Source organism: Antedon mediterranea, chromosome 6, assembly GCF_964355755.1.
Source record: "Antedon mediterranea chromosome 6, ecAntMedi1.1, whole genome shotgun sequence".
Lineage (NCBI taxonomy): Eukaryota > Metazoa > Echinodermata > Crinoidea > Comatulida > Antedonidae > Antedon > Antedon mediterranea.
The window spans coordinates 7,461,476-7,481,673 of record NC_092675.1 but is presented as its reverse complement, the minus strand read 5'-3'; the positions used below and the strand labels follow the sequence as shown (position 1 = coordinate 7,481,673).

Sequence of the window (20,198 nt, the reverse complement as noted above, 5' to 3'; positions counted from 1 at the left end):
ATTGTGTTCAAAGCATGGAGTTATAAATCATTTATTTTTATATTTCCATGTTCAAAGCTAAGAGAATAATAAAACTCTTGACGTATTTTGACATTTTCAGATCTTTAGTAATCAACAGGCCTTGATTGATTTTATTCGATATTCATAAAATGGTTAAAATATACAATGTACAAAGAATATACCAGGATAACACATTAAGTCGACAAATAAAAAGTAAACTTATTTCCAATGGGATCCAATCCGTAATTAACTGAAAAAGTGAGTGGTTGGGCCTAGTATGCCTAATATAATGATTAAGTTGGACGCAGTAATGGAAAAACAAGAAAATACATATAAAACAAGATAACATCAAAAAACAATATTATAAAATAACTTAATTAAACTGAAATTCCAAGCTGTTGATTATCATTGGTATTGTAAGCATCGGCAACTCTTCTCTGCCGCGCCGAACAAATACACATGTTTTTAATGATATAATTATATTGTTATTATATAATAATATATATTATTTATCTCAAAAAAAAACCAAAAGAAAACAATGCTACTACACTTTTACAGTACCTTTGCGTTTTTTATTTACAATTGGGTGTGCGGAATGTTAAACATAAAGTATAAAGTTTAAAGTTATAAAGTTAGGTTTAAATGTTATTAATAAATATGTTCCCCCCCCCCCCACCCCACCGACGAAACACCCTAAATTCGACACACTTTTTGATAATACATTAAAAAAAGATTAATAATTCAATTCACACATAAAAACGTATGCTTACTCATTTATTTAGCCTATGAATATTTGCATTGTTTTAAAAATAATTAGTCAGATCATTCAAAACAAAAAAAATGTCCCGTGCGGTTGGCCTTCCCTAAACCTCTACTACGTAGGATCGAGTGTGGGAAAGACTACTTAGTTGGCGTGTCTTTACAAAACATGTTTAGCTAGCTCTCTTCGTGTTTTTCTTATCACTGGCAGTTTTAGGCATATTGAGGGTCAATAAAAAACTTAGGATCGCCTCTATAGATTCCGTGATCACGTAGCACCTTAGACTTATGTTTATGATCTCTCATCATATCTGTATAAATATCTTGTCTTTCTTTCTTGTCCATGTGTCTTATCATCTCGTCGTGCCATTCTCGTTCCTCCTGAAGCCGTTGTATTGTTCTAAAAAAGTTGTCAAAAAAGTTTGTAAATAGAGGGCGCTACACATAAAATTCATTAAATTCTTTTATGAAAATCCGTATTCGACGAACTTATTGCGGTTCTATTTTGAAAATGGGTTCTAGGACACCTACCCCCTAGACACAGTCACCCCCGGATGTTTACCACCCGGACAACTACCCCCTTAGGACAACTACCCCCGGACAACTACTCCCCGGACAACTACCCCCTTAGGACAACTACCCCCTTAGGATAACAACCACCCGGACAACTATCACCCGGACAACTACCCCCTTAGGACAACTACCCCCTTAGGATAACTACCCCCCGGGTAACTACCTCCCGGGTAACTACCCCCGGTCAACTACCCCCCGGTCAACTACCACCCGGTCAACTACCCCCCCCCCCCTCCAATCCAAAAGTAGACAAATATATAGGACCGGTTTCTGTAAAAATGATGAAATCATCTGTTTTTAACGGGTGTTTCGAAACTAGAGACTAGACCAGAGACCAGAGACCTGACACCAGGCTATATTTTATGTTCAATCTTTTACTTTTGTTTACAATAATGAATAGTAATTCGTCAAAGTAACGAATTAAAATATAGTTATTAATTCCTATTATACACTGTTGCAGAGTCAGGTTGTTGAATCGTCTGGGTGGTAGTTGTCCGTCCGGGGGATAGTTGTTCTAAAGGGATAGTTGTCTGGGTGGTAGTTGTCCAGGGGTTAGTTGTCCTACGGAGGTAGTTGTCCTAAAAGATTATTTGCCCTCGGAGTATTGTCCAGGTCCAGGAGTCCTACGGGGAGTATTGTCTCAGAGGTAGTTGTCCGCGGGGTAATTACCCGGGGGGGGGGGGGGGTAATTGTCCGGGGGTTAATTGTTCCTAGGGGGTAATTGTCCGGGGAGTGGTTGTCCTAAAGGGGTAGTTGTCCTAAGGGGGTAGTTGTCCTAAGGGGGTAGTTGTCCAGGTGGTGGTTGTCCGGGGGGGTAATTTTCCGGGGGTTATTTTTTTGGGGGGTAAATGTCCAGGGGGTGAATATCCGGATACGTTGAAAATGGTATACTTGTTTCATTTTAATAGAGATACTGATGCGATGGTTCATTTATATTCTTACTAATCTCAGTAATAACAAAATACAGTCATCATATTCAGTTTATTTCGTTTAATAAAATACTGTACATTTTAACACAAAAGTTTATTAAACTGTTTCACAGCAAAAAACTACAATTTTCATTAAATCGAACTTCAACAAAACTAGAGTCAAGTTTTATTATCTGTTTCTAGACAGATGCTCAGTTTTTTTTGTCTTGTTTCTTTACGATCCTAGCTTGATCCTAGCCTGACTTTTCAACGTCCTAAAGCTGTATTTTCAGTGACCGATACCCTTGTTTGTAGTGACGGATTCCATTGTCATATTTCCTAACACAATGAATGTGTGAAAAGACGTGACATGTTAATCATTCATTCTTTAAACAGAGTGCAATTTATGCTTACACTACAATCGCTTTTTGTTATTTCTATTGTATTAAATTGTATATCTTCGTAGTATCTCCACATGTGGTTTGAGTCACTGCGTTATACTAAACCAGAGGGGACCAGAGGAGGTGGGGGGGGGGGGGGGGGAAACCTAATTAAAATTATAGAAATGAATGATAAAGACGCTTGTAAATTACCAATTTAAAATTTTATTGCACTGCAGGCTGTTTCATGAGTATGAACTCAATCTTCAGGTGCTTGACTCTCAGTCAGAGCCAAGCACCTGCTGAAGATTAAGTTCAATTGGTAATTTATAAGCGTCTTTATCATTTATTTCTATTTGGCTCTACATCCTGTATCGATCACTTTCGTGTACATGATCTGCTTTAAATTCACAAGTTATAAATAAAATTATATATATATTTTTTTTATTTTGCCTAGTTTAGATATTTAATTTTTAACGAACCTTTCTCTGTCTCTGTATGATTTCTTTATAGCTGTTTTTGATCCGGATTTTATTTGATTTGAAAGTTCCTGTTTTCTTTGATCTTCTTGTTCTCTTAAAATACATGCTCTTCTGTATTCTTCTTCGGCAAATTCTCTTTCTTGTCTTTCCTAAAAAAACACACACGAATAAAAAATACAAACATTATATTTATGATATAGTTTTCGTGTTTCATAAACATTCGTCGTGCAGGCCCGGAACACATTATCATCATCACACTTGTGTGTGCTTACCCGCGCATAAAAGTATAAATAGACCAGCAGGCTGTAGGCCTATGTAATAATACATACATGTAGGATATAACACTATACAGAGTATGAAGTCATGTATGAAGACACCGCTTAGTCCTCACCTCTACAACAACAGAGTAGGCTATGCCTCTCTCTATAAACTCACCTTTTCTTCTTTCATTCGTTTCAACGCAGCATGTTTTCTATCAATTACACGTTGTTTTCTTAGTGCTTCCCAGTGCGATGCAAGTTCACTCATTTTGATAGGAAATATAGCCTAGGTCGTCGATTAAGTTCGTGTACTTTAATAATATTCTGTCACTTTGATTTTTGTTTACCATTAGGCAATACACTATATTGTACTTCCGGAACTTGTAGCTATAGCAACCCAAACAAAGTAACTTAATAGAGGGGGCTATCTACATTTCTAGCACCATCATAAAAAAGTTAAGTCGATTGAGATCCGCTATTTCATAGTGATATATCTCTATGGTAATTTCAAACAAATAAGCATTTTCTCCAGAAAAAACGTACAATAGGCCCAACAAACTTAAATCCGGGTTAAGAATGAATATTACACCAAAGTAAAACAACAAAATGCAATTTAAAAATAATTTATTGCCTCGATTTGTTCAAATACAATTTAACCGTTTATAATTCAAAATCAAATGCATTCAGCAATAGACTTATATTCCAGAAAATTATTTCTATAGAAAGATCACAATTTTCAGAATATTCAACTGAAATATAAAATATTGATATCTTTAGTGTACACATAGACAACAAAAGTATATATTATTTCTCTGTACGGTAAATTACAGTTTTTTAGGTAAATGCATTTTTTTTCCCGATCAAATTTTTGCTCAAAGTGGATAACTATGAGGTGACATTAAAATGGCATATTCAACAAAAATGTTTAAAGAATTATTTTTTCAGGGGGACAATACATCTTTAAATAAACACAGCTGCTAATTGAGTTGATTCTTCCTTCTTAAACCTGTCAGTAATAAACTTTATAAACATATATATTAATATCAATAAAAACAATTATAAATAATTTAATTTTTTTTATACAAAATATGATTAAATTTAGATTATCAAGTTAAGCTGCACTATATTGCATTTTTAATAGTTACCTTTGCAAACAAAAATAATTGAAATTGACATTTTTAATTAACTGTAGAATTTTACTAAAATATAATTGTACATATTTCATAGTTTCATACAAAACATTCATACAAAACAGTCTAGTCGAACACGCCTACTGAAACGGCGGAAATATCCAACCCCTGGAAAGAGGGCAAAATGTTAATGTTTGTTTACATTAATTATTTACTAGTACTTATACTATACTGATAGATTTGATTTGTTTAATTTTTCTGTGCTGTATAAATTTCGTTAACAGAAAAAGCAGTACAGCACGATTACTTCCTTTTTGTTAACTTTACAACTATTCCAGCAGATGGACGTAGAATAATTTCTCCATGTATCTTGAGGTCGTCAAACTCTTGAACGGATTCAACATTGAACCTTCGGAATATGTGTGCAAGGATTACTTTCTCCTCAAAGACTGCAAAACGTTGACCTGAAAGATAGTAAAACACATATGACAAAGAATAAGCATAATTTGACATTTATAAAACTATTCTGGCAGGTATCCTAATAAAATACCTCAAGCGATTAAAATGATCACAATTTGTTCAAGAAAAATTACTTTTAAAAAGTTATGTAAATATATACGCATTTGATTTCAGAAAGTAATTTGTAAACCCATTCTTTTATAAATCAAAAATAAAAACTAAATTGTTTGCTTAGTTTAAATGTAGTATTTTATTGGAAAACTTCTATAAAATTATTATTTTGAGCTGATTTACATTTATTAATGAATTTTATATTTAAATGGGGTTTTTTTTTATTTATAAGCAAGAATTTTCCTCTTTTCTTTGGTTAAATCAATTTTTTAATTATAAATGTTAATTTTGTAGTTTATTTATCTACTTTATTTACAAAGAAAATAAAAGAAGTTGTCATTGTCATGTCATCGCTAAGGGACAGCTCGCTCTCAACACAGGATTAATTGGAAACATACTGTACAGTATGGGATACTAAAAACAGACTATATTAAGATGCAACAATAAATACAATTAGGGTGTGTTTTTGATGATGTAATGTCTTCAGATAACTCTGCCATTCATCATTACTTAAATTTTAATGGCTATCCATTTTGTTTAGCCGGACCATTAGAGGATGGAGTTGACTAGAAAATGTTAAGGGTACGCACGCACCAAATTTTTAGGACTGTGTAGTGACCTTACATATTCTTACTTTTATTCTAATTTATTTATTAACATTGTTCGCCAATCACGCTACTTTCTCTTAGCACAAACATTTTATCTGGGGCATTTGGTCTAGATACCAGGATATTCAAGTTCTCTGGTGACAATTTCTGCATGTTTAAACTTGTTAGCAAAGACAGTCTAAAGCTCTGTTTACACTATCAAACTTTATGTGACAACAGAATGTGATGTGCCCATATACGGACATGATGATGTCATATCACTACCATAATTTGGACACTTTTTTTGTCAAACTCATTTGATAGTGTAGACAGAGCTTTAGAAAATGCTCACTAACAGTCTCACAATTGTACCTATGCAATTCCTTGGTCCGGCAGAGAATGGCACATAAGCAAATGGATGTCTATCAACACAGTTTTCCGGCAAGAACCTCTCCGGTCTGAACTCTTCAGGTTCTGGGAAATGGCGTTCATCTCGATGCAAGCCGTAGGTGAGAATAATGGCTTGCGTTCCTTCTGGAACTGTTTTCCCCCCTAGAAAGAAGAATCACAGTATTTAGATAATAAGCAATAATTATATTACTATCAGTTTTGAATGGTACTCCTAGAAATATCACAAACACTATGGAAATAGTCAATGTCAATTTTCAAATGTGAAATAATTCAAAATATTTATTTAAAACCACAATTGTATTATTTATTCTTATTCTTTATACTTTATTTCATTACTTCTGTAATATATGTTTGTCAAGAAAGGAGTTTTTGAAAGAATATTGACCATATGTAGCACATGCAAGAGAAATCAGACATAAGTCGGAATTTCAAAATTGAGATATAAGACCCTTTGCAAACTAAATTAATATAATTAACTAAGTAAACAGATAAAATAAATGAGACAATAAATCACTATCGAATAAATGGGGAAAAAAAACCAAAGTAATAATAATAATAAAAAGAAACAGCCGTATGACATCAAATTAATCATTATATAAAGAAATTAAGTATTTTTTAACATTGGTCCGAAAAACTTACCAATTGATATAGATTCTTCTATAGTACGTCCAAATATGGGAACAGAAGGGTACATACGAAGTGTTTCTTTGATAACACAGTCAAGATATTTGAGTTCTTTAAAGTCATCTGTGGTGACTGGTCGATTGCGATCTCCTCCTATCAAACAAGCAGATGTACAATTAATGAATGACTATTGCGTTTAGCTATCATTGTTCGTAAAGTATATTATTGACAGTTGCACTTTGCATTAAGGCACAACAAAAAATCTGTTTGAGGATGATGGTGACATTAAATGTAATAAGCAAAATCCTTTCTCTTCAAGTCTATCATTTAGCCATTGTCACACATAAAGTATACAGTTATTAACAGTTGTGCTTCATAATGTGACGGAGCAGTGGAATTGGCAATAATAATATAATATCGGCAAGAGGTCGAGGCTAACTCTCTCCATTGTTCTGGTGGTAGAACAAAGTCTTCTCGGATAAGAAATACAAACCGTAGGTCCAGTGTACACATAATGCTCATGTGCACTTTAAAGAACCTAGTACATTTTTCAAGACGAGTAGGGGATTACCCCGGTGTACTAGTACCCACACAGCCACTGTTACACACAGCCATAACTGGGCATTCTGGGAGAAAAGTAATTGCCAAAGATCACCTAGTATAAAGAGGAAATAAATAATAAATCAATAAATAAAATCCCTTCACTACTTACCAAATACTTGATCCAATTCCTCTTGCAGACGTTTCTGTGCATTTGGATTCCTGCCTAGCAAATACACAGCCCAGTTTGAAGCTGCAGCGGTTGTGTCATGGCCCTGGTTAAAAATAAGTAACAACAGCTTGCTAGTTTCAATTTAACAATTAACATTGAACAGATTTGTGTGAGAAATTATGACATTTTGTTGAGTCAAATGGCTAAGCAGTTCAGGAACCATAACATCGGCACAGGTTCAAGACTCGCCTATTATTTTGTATTTTTTTATAGATGTTTTTATATGAATGATTATATGCTATATTTGTATTTATTGTGTTTTCTTTGTTTTTTATTATGACGAGCAATGAATTTCCTTTTTGAGGATCAATAAAGGTTATCTTATCTTAGTAATAGAACATTAAGTCTTCTTGGATGAGGACAAATTTTGTCTCCTGACGTTTTTAATTTTATAGATCTGAATTGATTAAGTACTGTCGTAAAATGTTTGGTATTTTATTAATCAATTGGTATTTGTATTTTGTGAATTGTATTTTTATTTTTACTTTTTTATTGTTATTTTATCTCTTGTGTGCCACAGAAACAAAGTATATAATAACATGGAGGAAATATACAGTATATATACTGTATATTTCCTCCATGATAATAGTATTACTGTATATTATTGTTATTAGTCATATTGTTGTATTTGGGCCAAAAAACATATAAAAATGTTCTAGGCACTGTTCCTTAGGGAAAACATGTTATAAATATATACAGTACTGTACCTCAAACATGAAAGTATCAACTTCTTCACGTATGTCATCGATGGTAAAACTTGGATTTTCATTTTGCATGTACAAAAGCAAGTCTAGAAATGCAAGTCTTTTTCTTTTGCCAATAGTTTGTGGTTCTTCTGACGTCACAGTACCTTGTTCTTCCTGTTTCTTAAGCTGTTCCTTTAGTTCTGATCCATGATTGTTAATTACCTGGAATTATTGTTCAAAAATAAAAATGGTGCCTTAAAGAATTTGGAATTGAGGAATCTGTGTGACATATCAGAAGAGGTAGATGTTAAAAAAAGCACCATAACAGATACAAACTTTTCATTGACAAAGAGTATGTAGTAGAATTTATAAAGCGCTTTTCCAATCAAAAGATTGTTTCAAAGTGCGGAGAGAAAAATCAGAGAGAAATTACAAAGAAAAAAGTTTTTTAAGAGTGTTTTGAAAACTATGATAGAGATGCATTTTTAATAGAACCAGTGTGGAGAACAAACAAGGGGCAAAGTATGTTTTTGTTTGGTTCTGTAAGTATCCCCTTAATAGTTTCATCAGATACCCCTATGAACACTGCTTTTAAGTCAATCCTTTCGATGAACAAACGAGAGAAAATATGTTTTGTACTAAAGCCAAGCAGTGATGTACTGTAACACAGAGGCCTGAGGCCCTGATTTAGGAACCCTTACTGGCACGCCAACGCTTTTAATGCATATTTTAATGCCTGTTTTTTCCTCTGGGCACTGCTAAGGGTTCCCATAAGCTTCGGGACCCCTGGGTTTAGCCAGTGAGCGCTCATAGCCGTTACGCCATTGCAGCCAAGGGCAACATTATTTTGTCTCAAAAGTGTACCCCCAATAGGAACACCTGTTTATATCACACCTTGAGTGTCATGTCATGAAGAATACGTAAACTTTCTGAAAATTGCTTTCCTGATGACAAACGGTAGTAGATGAAGTCTGGCCAAAGCCATGGATATTTCTGTCTGTCTTGAAGCAACTCGGACATCCTGTGAAACAAAAAAACTAATTTAGACTTCGAAAAACAAAACATAAATCATACAAAATGCTATATCTACAATACAGCTGAGTAACAAAAAAAAAAAAGTTTTCAAAAACAACATTGATATAGAAATATTAACAAGGATAGATCCAGGATTTTTTAAATACGGTAATAATACAGGGCTAGGGAGTGCCACCTCGTGTACACAGCTGATTTGACCAACTGTGTTTCTATTCTGAGCTATTAGTATTATTATAGTAAAAAATGATATGAAAAGCTAGCATTCCTCCTTCAACCTCCCAACCCTTACCCTTATCATAACTTACTTTAAAACTGCTTGGACATACTCATTTTGAAGATCCTTTTGTGCATGTACAGACTCTCCCATAGCCGCCTCTGTAAAATCGATATAAATCAATTTGTATTGCTTTTTTATTCTTCTTATAGTTATTTACTTACAAAGAAATTGACTGACATATGTCAAAATAATGGCGGGTTAAATATCTTACTAAGTTCAACATCTGATATCAACATCATCAATACAATGATAACTTGAAGGTTTTACACACATGAATGCACGCAAAATAAAACAAAGATACATAGGCCTATATTTATGAAAGGGGACTTCTGTAATCCTAGACTAACTTTATTAAGCCTACCCCTTGGGTGGATTATCATTTGCCGGTTTTACTACAGGTCTAGTCCAGGACTAAAGATGTTCCCTTTCATGAAAACCGTTTTAGGATAGTCAGGACTAAATCCAAGAGATAGTCTACAGATATGTCTCCTTTTCATGAATATGCGCTATTCAAAATTCAAGTTTTTTTTTATTAATCCTTTCGGAAATTCATTGCTCATTTTACAAATAAATAAAAATATGGAACAATACAAAAGTTAAAAAAATACAAAACAGGAAGAAACGCCATGAGTAAAAAGAATACGTTAAAATTGTTTATTAAAAAAATAGTTCTTACCGCATATAATATCCAGCACACACGCTGTCAGTAAGAAAAAAATATTGAATGGCTTGCCGTCAGCTTTTTTCTCTAAATTTTGGACAAGAATTTCTGCCTGCTCATTAAAAACTTGCATAAAATCACTCAAAATTTTGAAGTGAAATGTCGGCGTTAACATTTTGCGTCGTGTGTGCCATTTTGAGCCAGTGCTAAAGAGTATAAAATAAACACATTCAAAAAGAAAATGTCTACTTTCTCAACATTAATTATAGGGTCTGTGAGTGGGTGAGTGGCCGAGCGGTTAAGACAGTGGAACCGTAATTACGTAGCCATAACATCGGCAGGGGTTCGAGGCTCACTCACTCCATGGTTCTGGTGGTAGAACAAGTCTTCTCGGATAAGGACTATAAACCGTGGGTCCAGTGTACACAACTAGCTCGTGTGCACTTTAAAGAACCTAGTACATCTTTCGAGACGAGTAGGGGGTTACCCCGGTGTATTAGTACATCACAGCCATTGATCACCAACTGGGAGACCAGTCTTTGACTGAAGAGGTTACCCAGTATAAATATAAATTTCAATCAACCGAAGTATATTATTGTGTTGACACACACTCTCCAAAACAATGGATTTAAAATATCAGATTTTGAAAGAATGGTATTTTCTTGCCCGCCATGTCCACATAAAAAATACATTTTTAGAAACTAGGACCAAGATACGAAATTTGGTATATGACTCTGAGATGGTGAGATTACACTGCATGGGGTTATAACCGTGGCGAATGTTGAGAAACTCATAGCACAAAACATACATAACAAGATAACAGAAAAAAAAATGATTTAAAAAAAACAAAAACACACACCTGGTAAGTAGGCCTGTACCAAGCCAAGGGTGGAGAAATGTATACACATATGATTTCTTTATATTCTTGCTGTTTTTAAGTATTTCCTATAATATAAAGTTAAAATTATTAACCTACATGTTGAAAGGCATGAACAAAAGTACAAAAAACATAAATAAATAAAAGGTTAAAATAAAAATTTTATTTTGAACAATATAAACAATATACTGTTTCACAAAGGTGGTTATGTCTATAGACGAGCTCTGAAAAAACTAAATTCATTGTTTATTGAAAGGCGTAAACTTAAACGCCCTGTTTTTGTATTTCTCATTTCCTGTAACTTAAAGATGCATTGTCCCTTGAAACACAAAAAATGAAGGTCAAAATATTCTAAGTTTAAATTGACCATATCAAAGTAATAATAAAGTTATTCACTTTTTGAAGTCGAAAATTCGAGCCAAAAACAACAAGTTTACGTAATTAACAGGTAAATTAATTTGATTACATTTCGTCTGGAAAATCGTCGCCAGCAAAAGTAAACAAACAAAACAAACAATTAGGATTGTTTACAACTCGTCGCGGTTGAGAAGGTATTTTCACACAGATCGCAAAGAAGTTTTATGATTATGCATACAGAGTAGCCAAACAAGCGTGTTGCATTATGTGATATGTTTTGATCGAAAACTTTGACTGGAAGTCAAAGTTATTTTTTGAACAAAAAAAACGTCTGTATTTCAGTTAAATGATTTTTTTTCCGACTATCTTTTGGTGAAAGTTAATAACTACAGTATTATGATACTTCAAAATGACCAACTTTTTTTCGAAATATTTATTTTTTATTTTTTTAGGAATTAGTCAAAGGGACAATACATCTTTAACTTTAAAAGCATTTTTTTCTAAACACTGATTGTAACAACTAACATTTTAGACTTACGCCCATATTCTTAAACCGGACTTTAGTCGTAGTTCGAGCTAAAACTAAAAAAATGACGTCATTTTAATTCATAAACCGAACTTAAACTAAATCACCGACTAAATCAGGCCAACCTCGACTAAATCGAGACGGATTTTGATCGATTTTTTTAGTCCTGGAGGGGGCAGGCTAAATGGTCGACTAAATGGTTTTTAAACAATGTTTATAAAAAACATAACAGTCATTGAGTTGTTATATTGGCCAGATATTGAAGAATGAAATATCTATATTTATATTAGCTTAATTAAATATACATTGGTATAAGTATAATAATGAAAATCATCTTTATTTACAAACTTCAACTGTATACAAATTACATTATTTTCTTCGCGCAAGTCCGACTTGAACTACGTCACGCCATAGCGACAATGGGAGATGCTGCAATTCACCACGTGATGGAATGTTTAGGGGGCCTAGCGCTTTCTTGTCACGCTATGAAGTGCGTGGTTCGTCGCGATCATACTTTGTTGGAGGCCTAGAAAATATGAAAGTTACCGTACCTCCATGGTTCCTAAATATATTTTGAAGATTTTGTTTGTTGTTAATCAAAAGTACTTCACTGTTAAATTAATACTGATCTTGTTCTAATAATTAACGATTAAAATTATTTTTCATGTATAGTCCTGATGCGTAAAAAGTTTTGTAAGAAAATGGAAAGTGATATCAATGCGCAAAATTTTGTCTGCTCCTCAAATACTCTCTTGTCATTGGTTAATGTTTAGCCTTTGTTACCCAGACGTGTGCAACTCGACTAAAAGCTCGACTTCATTAAGTCGAACTGCAAACTTCGACTACTTCGTTTTTGAATCGAATTTGAAGTAATAGCTCGAACTACGACTTTTTCAAGTCGAACTTCGAACTACGACTAAAGTCCGGTTTAAGAATACGGGCGTTAGATATATCTCTGGAAGGTATTGGCAAGATATTTTTTCCAGTATTTTAAATCTTGGATTATGTATTTTCAGTATTATTTATGTCTGATTTCCCTCGCATGTGCCATATGTATAATATGTATTATTATAATTTGAAACGATAGGATGAGGAAATGATAGAAGGATAGGTTCCGGGTTCGACATTTTCTCATTCTCATAAGATTTCCTTATGTAATTTATTGTTTATTTATTTGAAACCAAGAAAGACATCAAACAACTTAAAGAACTAGCCAATTAAAGATCCGATTGGAAGAAACTTGTAAGAGATTTACAGAGCAACCCAAGCGGAAATCTCACCAGACTTTTTAGTGGAGGAGGCAGTAATCAATCAATCATTGTTTAAAATTAATTAATAAATTTTCAGTATCACCGGGTGATTTAGAATTAATGTTCTTTGCCTGTTATGTTTAATATATATATTATACCATGAAAGCCCAGTGGTCTAATGGTTAGGACATCTGCATATCAAGCAAGGTTCCGGGTTCGAATCTTGGGTTGGGCCGACTTTTTAGAATTTGTTTTGTGCTTGTGGTGTTTATAATAATATGTTGTGTGAAATAAACCATGGAGGTATAAAATAATTATTTTCCTAAGTATAATGCGTTTTAGATTCCCCTAAGCACAGTCCTGTTTTGGAGCTGTAGTGGTTGTTTCATGCCACTCAGGGTTGTTGTTAACCACAAATATATTTATTTTATTTTTATTTATTTTATTTCAACAATATTTTACAAGGGTGGTCCTGATCATTAAATACCCTCAAAGAAATATAGTAAACATACAATTAAAATGAAATTAAAATGAAATTAAAATGAAATTAAAATAAATAGAATTTATAATAATATAATGCACAAAAGAATTAAGGGAAATCAAATAAAACACTTAATTTAAATTAAATTAAATTATTCATTCAATTGCTTGTTGTTTCTCATAATTCAAGTCAATTATTCAGCTTATTCTATGGGTCCATTCTGTAGCTCTGTCTGTGTTTCTGCGAAACAATTAAACAGGACACTGAGCTCGCCTACCAAGATAGGAACTTGTTTGTTATAACAGTCCTTTGATCTTATGTCTGAATGCGAAAAATACTAACAGTACTGTTAATATGTACATATTCTCTGCGGCATGCGGTGTCTGATTGTGTTGCTTGCAGCCACAGATAAACACTCTTATTCATTCATTCATTCATTCATTCTTTGTTTAGCCTTTAAAGGCCAGGTGCGGGCAAAAAATTGGGTGTCTAGAAAACTCAGATCTAGAAAACTCAGATCTCGGATATATCTGACTTTTCTAGATCTAGAAAACTCAGATATCAATATCTGACTTTTCTAGTTCCAAAATGGAACTAGAAAACTCAGATCATCATTTGATTGGTTGGTAGGTCATTTGGATCGTTCCATTATTAATCAGCAGGTAAGTCATTTGAAATACTAGAGTATTATTAAAACTGATTACTGTGTACGTTTTCTTACTTATATTGTGACATGTAGAAGCGGCCTACAGCTTAAATCATAAAGAAAATACAGTGCATGATCTGAGTTTTATAGACACCCCCAAAAATTTCTATTGATCATACATTCCAATAATTATCGATCTATAGTTTCCCCTATGTTTCATAATTTTTGGGATTTTATTTGTGTTACTTGAGCTTGTTAAAAATAAGCACTTTCTTATCAGTGGGGGGATAGTTAAAATTACACAGTAAAATCTCTATTCTTTTGTACACAAATTTTGTAAAAAGAGAGGCATTTGAAAAAGCTATGAAAAATAAACAGTGTGGTAAAAAATGTTATCAGATGACTAAATATAGGTAATAATATAACTTGAATTTTACATTTCTGGTATTTTTATTCAACTTCAGATTTTTATTTTCATGCTATAGCAGAAATTATCCACCGTATATCCACCATCTTTTTTCACCGTCTAGGGAGTCACCAGACATGTTATTACATTAGGTTAAACTACCTAACTACTGAAAAAAGGTCTTCCTGGTTTTTATAGCAGAATTTTGCCAAATTTTGTATTTGACCATATTAAGGGAAATTCATGTTTTTTCGTTTTGATTTCTGTTACAAATATTTGATTTATGTACAATTAACCAGATATTATATTTAAAATTCATGCCTGTATCTGAGCTTTAAAATCGAAATACATTTAAAACAAGGTAACAAAAACAAGACAGGTGGAAATCTAAGGAGGCAAGGATAAGCAAAAGCAATTAAAATCGCTGTAGCTCACAGGCTTGCTTATCCATCCTTAGACATCCAGTACATAAAGATAAATAAAATACACATTAACGATCCAAATATAAATAAATTCTAATTTAGTGAAAGTATAGCCTATTACTACAGTAGCAAATTATTCTTAATTTAGTCAAATTTCAGTACCCAAGGAATTTAATATTTATAATGTTTTTTAATTTCATAGCAAATATATTATTCTCTGGGGCTCAGCCTCTTGGTGTTAGATTGCCTTGGTTTTTGCAAGGTGGAAGTCTGGAGGAGTTTAAAGTAGTTTATGTCAAATACAACCAATCAGTTTCATAGATAGTTATTACTGTACTTCTGGTTTGGAAGGAGGACAGGGATTGAGGTTTAGGGAATTAAAAGATCAGTAACATTTAAAAAGAATGTTATCGATTGTGTAAAACACTATTTTAAATGAAATAACACACTGTGACTGTGTGATTTGATGGTTGAGTTGAAGGAGGACAGGGATGGGGGTTTAGGGAATTAAAAGATCAGTAACATTTAAAAAGAATGTTATAGATTGTGTAAAACACTATTTTAAATGAAATAACACACTGTGTGGCTTGATGGTTTAGTTGAATCCTGGAGTGTATGGTTCAATCATATGTCCATTATTTTTCTAATAACAAACCATTTCACTAAAGGCCTGTTTTAGTATTACTTACAATACATTTGTCCTATATCAGATTGCTACCTATTTGGACAGTTGATTAAATTTGAAGATATTGGCACTATGCCTTAGACAAAATATATTAGTAAAGATAGGATTACTATTTAAATCTGTACTTTGTACACATACAGCAGGGGAAATATAAAATATATTTGATTGGTTGTCGTCTGTGTAGCTTATGGGTTACTGGAATTAGTAATACATCATGGAAAATTACTGTATTATAAATCATAACAGAATGTCAAGTCATGACAAAGTTCATGATAAATATGATACAAAAAAAGATGTTAAAAACATTATATTATATATTTTTTTTCTTTCCTGTATGATTTAACCATTCTTTATTCCACACTTCATATTATCATCAAGGGAATGGGCCATATATTAACTTTATTAACTTGGAAAATCAACTTTTTAACAAATATATTTTGGCCTAAAAATTATCCAATTTGTAGTTATATGATAGTGTGTAAGAAAACATAAATGGTATCACCAAACTGAATTTGACTTTCATAGTCAAAGTCAAATTCAATGTCTCACTGTCATTGTACTATACTACCATACTAGTTCAGCCATAAACAACCAAACAATTGCTCAGAAAAAGTGTCAACTTTATAAAAGGAGGTGGCTGGAACAAAATATTTTAATTAAACAATTGCCAACAATATTAAATTCATGGTCTGGAGCACACACCTCAACATCTTCTGCTTTATACACTATCACAAATGGCACAATCCCAAGCCACAGTCGAAAAAATCCATCTTTGAAATCTTCAGTACACCATTTTCCAATCTGGTTAAAGAAAGCTGCAACAAAAATAACTTGTTATATTAGGCCTAAACAAAATCATTTGTTTGCTGTCAAGTTCGAAATTTTATTAATTTTTTTTATATGGGCAATTAGTGATTATGGCCCTCTAGGTTTAAGCATAGCTTACCTATTAATTTTAACCAAGTTATGAATGGCAGCGACCAGAAATTCCAAAAATTACCATCGTTTTTAGTTTTGTTTTTCATTCGTTTGCGAGTTTCATTTTTCTTGAATGTTGTTGATGCAATGAAGCATGCCTAAGGGATCATATCAATATTTATACAGTACCCTCTAAATAAAATCATACATTATTGAAGTAAAAAAGTAGTACTGGTAACATTAAAATAAATCTAAAAGGTATTTAATAATTTCAGTAATTCATAAATAATGTTGTTAAAAATTATTATTATTAAACAATTCTACCTATTGTTGCCTTCTTTTATTTGTATACAGTAAGTTGCAATGCAACAAGGAAATTATTTATTCATAACTCTATCATTTATCAATATCATGAGCCTGAAGTGGGTGTGTGCAATTTTAAATTATGCAAGGATTTCCTTGCGCAATTTAATTTCAAATTCGCAAGAAATTCGTAGAATTTGAAATTTGCGGAAGGATTTTCTTTATGATACAAAATACAATAACATGAAACGTAGTAGGTATAAAAGGGTCCAGCCGTTGTTTTCACTCATTGGCACTTCTCGGTGATGTTAGCTCAACACCCAACCTACGTGGCGGGGAAAGGATCAGTGTTAAAAATCAGCATCTAAATTATCGTCTCTCCTACAAAAAAATAGGCCTATAGACATATTTAAATCCTTTAATATTTTATACTTACCCATTATTATTATTTAAGAGCCTGAACACATATGGCATAAGCCAGTGGCGTATGCCTTGCATAGCCTACGCCTTGCGTGTGAACTAGGCAGTGGAGTTAATAAAGCAATTCACTATGGCACGTCCGTGGCGTTATTAACGACAACTACATGATAGCCCATCTTAACTAACGCCATGGAGCTAACTCCAGCGACGCTTGAATGATTTTGACCTTATTTTAAGATATTCACCAATCAATTCTAGTTTTTTACTGTAAATTTTATTGCTGATATACAAACAAGCTATTTAGCTGCTCTCTGCTCTTCGATCTAAAGGCGCATGAATTGTTTAGGGTGAAATAAAAGTAAATAATGGCTAAAAGCAGAGGCTTTTTGGGAACCAATTGATTTAGAAATCAAGTGCTGAAGTTTATATTTCAAGAAATGGTTAAAAATAACCAAAAGATTGTCATCAAGACAATGTAAAATCTAAAAAGTAACCACTGGTTTAACTTTTAAAACGTAAACGATACTTGGACTTCTTTGTTTAACGCCATTCATTAATATAACAAACGTTGTACGTGTGAACACCCGAGCATTTTAATCCGTGGATTACCTTACCGCTTTTATTTATTTTTATTTATTACCATATTTACTGAGGGTAGCCTATCCAGTTCCTAATAGAACTGATCATTCAGGGCCCTCGATAAAACAAACATACAGTACAACACATAAAATATTAAATATTCAAATGACATAAAATATATTAAAGGCTTAAAAATTTACAATGATTATATAAAATTCATATAAAAGTTAAAATCGTTGACAGAAAAAAAAAAAAAATATATATATATACATAGTACGAACAATAGTAACTGGAAATAAATTGTTTAAGTTCACGTTTAAAGGAAATAACATTTTCAGATTGTCGAATGATTTTAGGAATCATATTAAAATACATAGGCGCTTTATAACTGAAACATTGTTTAAAAATCTCTAAAGGCTTACATAATCCATTTAGTGAACGTACCCTAAACTCAAAAAGTTTATTCTGTTAAGTTGTTATAAATAATAGTTAATACACATAAATTATAAATTGTATTATATAATTACTAGAATTATTTATCATGGTAGGATATTATCTAAAACAACAACAAAATGTTTTGTAACTTATGACTATTCACTATTATGCATACATTTCTTTTATTCATGGACCATTTGTAAGAACATTATTTTTAATGAAAATGTCATCCATGAAAATAAGTTTATAAATAAATGAATAAAAAATTATGGATACAGTTATTAAGATTTTGGTTTTATCAAATAATAATTTAAATACTGAAATACTTTGGGCAATTAAATATTCTGCTAAATTTGAATTTAGTATTTTGATTCAAATTGTGCAAAGAAATCCTTGAATCAATTTGAAATTGCACAAATCAATCAAACTGTGAATAAAATTAACAGTCGCGGCACCTTTACCATTACATGTCAGGTTAGCAGAGTTTGTTCACAGTACAACCAGCTATCATTAGCCTTTTTGGTATAGGTAATTCAAGGAAATCATTACAACTGTTCATAATAAGTCTTTTGTTCATTGTGTACAAACATCTTAATTCATATGACCGAGAAAAAGGTGAACTTTTTCTTTTAATGGTCATTGTTTACAAATACAAGCTCAGAATGTATGCCTCATTTCAACAAAACAATGATTTTTTTATTATTTGCATTAAACATTTTCCCACCGTTTAAATAAAAAGATTGAATTTTTCATACATCTTTAAATAAAAATACTAAAATAATAAAGATATCTTTAATAAAAAAACAAACAATAGGCCTAGGCTAGCTTGCCTTTCAATAAAAACAGAATTTGTCTTTTCAAACGGATGAACAATGATTTGAAAAAAAAAAAACAAACTGTGGTTTGTCTTTATCAAAGACAAACCACATAGTATTTTAGGTCTATTATTTATTTTATACAAACATGATAATTAAGACAGAATGCTGAATGGATGAGTTGTATGTAGGCCTAAACTAGCCACTTGTGTGTCGGACGGCGCCCCATGGCAGAAGTAGGTCTACAACTAGACCTACCTAGGCTCTTCCTGAGCCTACTACTACACTATTACTACTAGCTACTGTAGGCCTATACTGTATTATTAATAATATAGGCCTAGGCCTATACGAACTACAGTAGGCCCTCCTAGCCTAGGCCTAGCTAGTAGCCTAGCTAGGCTATGACTGTTGGAACTTACCATGTGGATCACTTTCAAGAGTTAGAGCATTGCCGACCAATGGATACGCTTTAGGTCCAGGAAATTTGCTAACATGTTGCCATGTTTTAAATAAAGGTTGTAAAAGGAATAAACTTCCAATAATGAAACAGAATATTAAACTTATTGAAACAATACCAAGTCCCAACATCTTGCCTCTGCTAGAGTCACTGCCGACAGTCTGTTGTTTAGAGTGTGTCTGTGTTGTGTGATGTTGTGGATGATATGCTTGAATGGTCACGAACGCGCTCTCTCTGTGTGACGTGTGTGAAATATTTTCCAAGGCACGCCAAAAAAAAAAAAAAATATGAATTTTTTTTTCACCACAAGAAGCATTAGTATCTAATCAATATCATAGTAGTATTGACGTATAGCATCCATGTTAGGCATACTTAACAATACAAAAATAAAAAAATTAACCTCACCGCACCAGCAATTTAATAATTAATTGATATTGTTATTAAATATGTATAGCTATTTCATTTTGTATGAAGCTCCGAGGGGACATGGTAAAAAAAATATTAAT

General features: G+C 32.6%; 2 protein-coding genes across 3 annotated transcripts; both read right to left on the bottom strand.

Moving 5' to 3' along the window:
- Window positions 1-675: 675 nt before the first annotated feature.
- On the bottom strand, window positions 676-3,705 carry LOC140051355 (uncharacterized). The gene is made up of 3 exons (XM_072096544.1): window positions 3,538-3,705; window positions 3,103-3,251; window positions 676-1,159 (listed from the first exon to the last, which is right to left on the bottom strand). Exons 1-3 carry the CDS (start codon window positions 3,628-3,630, stop codon window positions 973-975), a joined length of 429 nt encoding a protein of 142 aa, XP_071952645.1. The 5' UTR covers window positions 3,631-3,705; the 3' UTR covers window positions 676-972.
- Window positions 3,706-3,974: 269 nt separating this feature from the next.
- On the bottom strand, window positions 3,975-19,860 carry LOC140052721 (cytochrome P450 4V2-like). 2 transcript variants are annotated; one of them, XM_072098413.1, is made up of 11 exons: window positions 19,655-19,860; window positions 16,468-16,580; window positions 10,975-11,060; window positions 10,131-10,321; window positions 9,483-9,552; window positions 9,037-9,163; window positions 8,164-8,364; window positions 7,397-7,499; window positions 6,700-6,837; window positions 6,022-6,201; window positions 3,975-4,956 (listed from the first exon to the last, which is right to left on the bottom strand). In XM_072098413.1, exons 1-11 carry the CDS (start codon window positions 19,821-19,823, stop codon window positions 4,796-4,798), a joined length of 1,539 nt encoding a protein of 512 aa, XP_071954514.1. In that variant the 5' UTR covers window positions 19,824-19,860; the 3' UTR covers window positions 3,975-4,795. The 2 variants fall into 2 exon arrangements, with proteins under 2 accessions (XP_071954514.1, XP_071954515.1); XM_072098414.1 differs by having other exon boundaries at window positions 6,700-6,834.
- Between the last annotated feature and the right edge of the window lie 338 nt (window positions 19,861-20,198).